General features: G+C 54.8%; 1 protein-coding gene across 15 annotated transcripts in view; it reads left to right on the forward strand.

Annotated features, from left to right (window-relative positions):
- PTPRF (protein tyrosine phosphatase receptor type F) overlaps positions 1-5,492 on the forward strand; it is an 87,661-nt gene extending 82,169 nt beyond the window's left edge. For all 15 annotated transcript variants that reach the window (XM_075997437.1, XM_075997439.1, XM_075997444.1 and 12 more), the window contains 9 exons: positions 693-812; positions 1,120-1,274; positions 1,353-1,638; positions 1,735-1,913; positions 2,140-2,266; positions 2,500-2,625; positions 2,885-3,039; positions 3,144-3,279; positions 3,776-5,492. In XM_075997437.1, coding sequence (XP_075853552.1) covers positions 693-812; positions 1,120-1,274; positions 1,353-1,638; positions 1,735-1,913; positions 2,140-2,266; positions 2,500-2,625; positions 2,885-3,039; positions 3,144-3,279; positions 3,776-3,844 — 1,353 coding nt within the window. In that variant the 3' untranslated portion in view covers positions 3,845-5,492. The remainder of the gene's footprint in view (positions 1-692; positions 813-1,119; positions 1,275-1,352; positions 1,639-1,734; positions 1,914-2,139; positions 2,267-2,499; positions 2,626-2,884; positions 3,040-3,143; positions 3,280-3,775) is intronic.
- Positions 5,493-6,000: the final 508 nt, after the last annotated feature.

Raw genomic sequence — 6,000 nt, forward strand, 5'->3', positions numbered from 1 at the left:
GGAGGCGGGTGGGAAATAACTCAGCCATCAAGGTACTTTTTGTCCTTGTGGAAAGAAATTTCTCAAGGGATTCCCTGAATGCTTTTCTGAATGTTTTTCTGGGGTATTGTCATGTTCCCCAGATACTAGGGTGTTCCTGGGATATAACACGTTCCCCAGATGCTAGTGGGTTCCTAGGATGTTAATATGTTTCACCAAATGCTGTCATTTTCTGGGATTGTTAATGTGTTCCCCAGTTGCTAACATGTTCCCATGGTGTTCACATGTTTCCCCAGATGCTGGAGTATTCCTGGGGCATTAACACATCTCCTAAGTTAATTAGTGGAAAGAGCTGCTGTTATCTGTTTTTGCACTGCAAAGCATTGACTGGAACGTAAAATTTACAGAGCTTGAAAATGGCGCATAAACATTATGAGTAAATTTGGCAGAAAATGTGCCTGGTGCGATCTGGCCTTGAATAAATAATTTTCAATTACAGCCCTCATTCCACCAGCTAGGAAGGGGTGGCGACATAGCACGAGGACCTGATGTGACTTGGTGAGGGTCGGGATGGTGGATCTGTGAGTTTGGGGCTGGGGGACCTTGCAGCCAGATAGGCTAGACGTCTGCCCTGCCTTTGCCTGCCTGAGCCTGTGGGCTTTCTCCAACATCTGCACCCTGCTCTGCACCCTGCCCTGCCTGTTCCTTTGCAGGTGAAGTGTGATCAGTACTGGCCAGCCCGAGGCACTGAGACCTACGGCCTCATTCAGGTGACCCTGCTGGACACAGTGGAGCTGGCCACATACACCGTGCGCACCTTTGCGCTCCACAAGGTATGGCCCTGCTCCAATGCTTGTCTGCCATATGACCCTTGTAAGGACAGTGGCCTGGCCTGAGTGTGGTGTGCTGGTGGGGGCGGGGGAGCGGGAGAGCCTGCGTGTCGGAGGGTCAGGAGCTTGAACAGATGTGGTGTAATGGCCTCTTTTATGAGAACAGTGTTGCAAGCTCCTTCAGGCTGCCTTGTGTGGCTTCTGAGTCCCATCAGGGAGTGGCAGATCTGGCCTCAGTGGCAGGTCATCCTGCCCTGAGTCTGGCAAGCAGACTCCTAGTCACTCCATCTCTCTTCGTTTTGCTCCCCAGAGTGGCTCCAGTGAGAAACGTGAGCTACGTCAGTTCCAGTTCATGGCCTGGCCAGATCACGGGGTTCCCGAGTACCCAACCCCAATCCTAGCCTTCTTAAGACGGGTCAAGGCCTGCAACCCGCTAGATGCAGGGCCCATGGTGGTGCACTGCAGGTGAGAGGGTACAATACCACTGAGGGGGTGGGGCGGGAGGTGGGGACCTGTGCCCCAAGCTGAGCCTGTGTCCTGCAGCGCGGGCGTGGGCCGCACGGGCTGCTTCATTGTTATTGATGCCATGCTGGAGCGTATGAAGCACGAGAAGACGGTCGACATCTATGGCCACGTGACGTGCATGCGATCTCAGAGGAACTACATGGTACAGACGGAGGACCAGTATGTGTTCATCCATGAGGCCCTGCTGGAGGCTGCCACGTGTGGACACACGGAGGTACCCGCCCGCAACCTGTACGCCCACATCCAGAAGCTGGGCCAAGTGCCTCCAGGGGAAAGTGTGACTGCTATGGAGCTTGAGTTCAAGGTAAGGCTCGGGTGCGCCTGCTTGGCTCTGGGGCCTGGACTGCATCATGGGGTTGACCCGCAGGAAGCCAGGCCTCACCAGCCTCCCTCTCGGTAGTTGCTGGCCAGCTCGAAGGCCCACACATCCCGCTTCATCAGCGCCAACCTGCCCTGCAACAAATTCAAGAACCGCCTGGTGAACATCATGCCCTATGAGTTGACCCGCGTGTGTCTGCAGCCCATCCGTGGTGTGGAGGGCTCCGACTACATCAATGCCAGCTTCCTGGACGGCTATAGGTCAGCATGCTTGTCACTGCCCCACCACGCCCTGTGGCTGCCTGTGCCTGTGCCTGGCTGGCTGGAGGCACAGCAGAGTAGGGCCAGACCAGAGAGGGCTGGGTAGAGCAGTGAGGGCTTCCTGGGGCAGGGGTGATGTGAGCCAGGGCCCCAAGAGGCTAGACAGTCTTACAGGAGACTGAGGGCAGGAGCACCTCCAGCATGTGCAGTCTTATGTCCACCCCAGACAGCAGAAGGCCTACATAGCTACACAGGGGCCTCTGGCAGAGAGCACCGAGGACTTCTGGCGCATGCTATGGGAGCACAATTCCACCATCATCGTCATGCTGACCAAGCTTCGGGAGATGGGCAGGGTGAGCCCACCCCTTCCCCTAGGGCCCTTCTTACATCTGGGAGAACACCAGCCACCCTTGGGAGAGATGCCCCTTTTGTTACTCTCTACGTTCACACCCTGACCTCCCGTCAGCGTAGCCCCAGACCCCCATTCTCACCACCTGAGGCATCCTGTCCCAGAATCCTCTGAAGTCTGGTGCTTCCCTCCCATTCCTCCCCACCTGATCTTGGGGGCCGGGCCTTCTGTCCACAGGAAAAATGCCACCAGTACTGGCCAGCAGAGCGCTCTGCTCGCTACCAGTACTTTGTTGTGGACCCGATGGCAGAGTACAACATGCCTCAGTATATCCTGCGTGAGTTCAAGGTCACAGACGCCCGGGTGAGTGTTTGCACTTGAGCATATCCATGCACTGCCTGAGCACACGTGGGGTGGGTGGCTGCCCACGTGGTACCTTTGCTTAAGCTGCAGGAATCTGAGGTGGGGCTGTAGGTTTTAGGGTGTGAGCACATCTTCCAGGGTGGCCTCTGGTGTAACTGTGTCACAGGTGCGTGTCTGTCATTGTACTACCTGCCCTAGTCCAGAGGGGCAGCAGACTAAAGCACAAATGCTAATGCTGTCCCGTGCCCACCTCTCCCAGGATGGGCAGTCAAGGACAATCCGGCAGTTCCAGTTCACAGACTGGCCAGAGCAAGGTGTGCCTAAGACCGGCGAGGGCTTCATTGATTTCATCGGGCAGGTGCACAAAACCAAGGAGCAGTTCGGGCAGGATGGGCCCATCACGGTACACTGCAGGTGGGCTGTCCCCGAGGAGGGCTGGGGCGAGTGGGGCCTGAAGGCCTGGCAGATCCACTGCCTGAGGTGCGCAGGACTCATGACCTACTTGTGTCTCGGAGCAGTGCTGGCGTGGGCCGCACCGGGGTGTTCATCACTCTGAGCATCGTCCTGGAGCGCATGCGCTATGAGGGTGTGGTCGACATGTTCCAGACCGTGAAGACCCTGCGCACACAGCGTCCTGCCATGGTGCAGACAGAGGTACGCAGACCAGTGTGCAGGGCCAGGGACTCACCAGCAGCCTTGCTCGCACTTCTTGGCTTTAGGTGCAGTTGCATACACCCAGGCACATGCATTCTTTCATGCTGTTGACATTTAACGTTGCCTGCTCTGCCTAAGGTGCTCAGGGGAGACATGAGTGGGATGCGTTCATTCATTCAGCACCTCTGTACTGAGCACCTGTGGTATGCCTGGCTCTGGGTCAGGATTGGACATAGCAGCCTTGTGGGGTACACAGTCAGGAATAGAAAAACCTGATCGGGGTGACAGGTGGAAGGCAGGCCAATGTGCAGGCCTGGGAGAGGGAAGGGAGAGGCTCTTTCAGGCTTCCCTGGACACTGCCTGAGGGTCCAGCACCTGCTCTTGGCCAGTAGAAGCTAACTTCATGGCCCACTGGCTGCAGTGTGAGTGCCCTTGGCAGTGTGGTGAGGTATCCATTCGTACAACCTACACTGACCAGCCCTCCTGTCCCCATCAGGACCAGTACCAGCTGTGCTACCGTGCAGCCCTGGAGTACCTCGGCAGCTTCGACCACTATGCAACGTAACTACCGCTCCCCTCTCCTCCGCTGCCCCCACTGGGGGCTCCGGAGGGGACCCAGCTCCTCTGAGCCATACCAACCATCGTCCAGCCCTCCTGCACGGATACTGTTGCTGGCAGAGCACAGCCCACTGGGATCACAGCGTTTCAGGAACATTGCCACACCAGTCAGAGAGCCTAGAACACCCCTGGCAAGTGGGTGGACCAGCAGGCAGGCGCTGTGGCCCCTCTGTCCACCAGGCCCACCTAGATGGAGCCCACTTCAAGCTCTCTGGTCCGCTGCCGCGTTTCTCATGCTTCATGGGGTGGGGATGGGGGCAAAGCCTCCTTTTTTATACATTAAGTGGGGTAGACTGAGGGATTCTGGCCTCTTCCCTCTGATTTTTCCTTTTGCAAATCCTTAATTGCAGAATGGGCCACTGGGGGGTTGGGGTTTATTTTGTTTTCTTTTTTGAGTTCACTTTGGATCCTTTTTTTGTATGACTTTTACTGCTGAAGGACAGAACATGCCTTCTTCGTGCAGAGCTGGGGCCACCAGCCTGAGTGGAGGCTCGGCCGTGGGCCGGGAGGCAGTCCTAATCTGGCTGCTCTTCCAGCCCTTCAGACAAGATCCTATTTCAGCCAAATGCAGGGAAACTCAATTTTTTTTTTTAAGTTTTGTTTTTCCTTAAGAGCCTTTTTTTAGGTCCTGCAGACAGTGGTGGGCGGGGAGGAGATAGGGAACACTCATCCCCAGTTGTCTATCCCAGTGTGTGTCTAACATTCACAGCCCAGAACCACAGACGTGTCTGGGGGAGCCTGGCAAGGCGTTCCTCATCTCCATTGTGTTTGCAAAGGTTCAAAAAAAAAAAACCAAAAAAAACACAAAAATTAAAAAAAAAAAAAAAAAACAAGAAAAAAAGAGTCATCCCCGGTCTCTGCTTCAAACCCTCAAGAGGGGAGGCAACTCCAGGCACCTGGGGTTCCCAGGGAGCTGCCCGCTGACCTCCGGGTGCAGAGAGCCTTGCTTTTGTCCGGAGCATTGCAGTATGGTGTGGTGGTAGGCGGTGGGTCTGGCCACGTGGCCAAGGTGAATGGCACAGGTCAGGGTGTGTGCTGCGCCCCACACACATCAGGGCCAAGTGGGGGCGTAGTTGGCCTTTCAGGTCCAGGCCAGTGGGCTTGGTAGCACATGTCTGTCCTCAGAATAGAGGCCAGATAATTTCCCTCCCTGGTTTGCAGCTGTTTTCAAAGCCCCTGAGAATTGCTCTTTTCCACTCCAAGATGCCCTCGTAAACCAATGTGGCAAGACTACTGGACTTCTATCCATGGTACTATAATCAGTCTTTATTATCTCAGCTTGCTGAGGGGCAGGGAGAGGGCCTCTTCCTCTGGGCAGCACTATCTAGATAGGTAAGTGGGGGCGGGGAAGGGTGCATAGCTGTTGTAGCTGAGGGACGTGATGCAGACGTCTCCAAATCTAGCTAGGCTCAGTCAAGATCAACAATCCAGGGTTGGTAATGTTGGATGATGAAACATTCATTTTTACCTTGTGGATGCTAGTGCTGTAGAGTTCACTGTTGTACACAGTCTGTTTTCTATTTGTTAAGAAAAACTACAGCATCATTGCATAATTCTTGATGGTAATAAATTTGAATAATCAGATTTCTTAAAAACCGGGCCTCTGTCTCAGCTCCTTCTGGAACCAAAGAGTCTGGGCTAAGTCATTAGCTAGGGTGGGTTCTAGAGAGTCCCTGCTCCTGAGGGGACAGTGAGGCTGTCGTATGTGTGACAGGGCAGGCTCCAGGCATGGCTACACACTTTCAGAAAGGATCAGTCACAAACCGAAGACCAGGCAACCAAGAGCCAGGCCTGAGCCACCAGTGCCCTGGCTGGGGAGCACACTTTGCCTCTCCTCCTCCTCAGGATGCCGGGAGTTGACTCCCCCCTCCAAAACTACACTTCCCGTCTCCCATCTCCTCCCCTGCTCTAAGGAGAGGGATGGTCCTGTGGATTATGGAAATTGCTTAGTGTAATTCTTACAGTGTGAATATCAAAAACACAGTGTGTCCATCTGGCCCCTGAACATGCTGTAACACCCACTCATTGAGCTCTGTGGCTCTCCACTGGTGATCAGAAAAGTGCTACCAGGTGGTCAAATCATGGAACTTCTGGAGATACAGA

This window comes from Microcebus murinus, chromosome 2 (assembly GCF_040939455.1).
Source record: "Microcebus murinus isolate Inina chromosome 2, M.murinus_Inina_mat1.0, whole genome shotgun sequence".
In the NCBI taxonomy this organism is placed as follows: Eukaryota; Metazoa; Chordata; class Mammalia; order Primates; family Cheirogaleidae; genus Microcebus; species Microcebus murinus.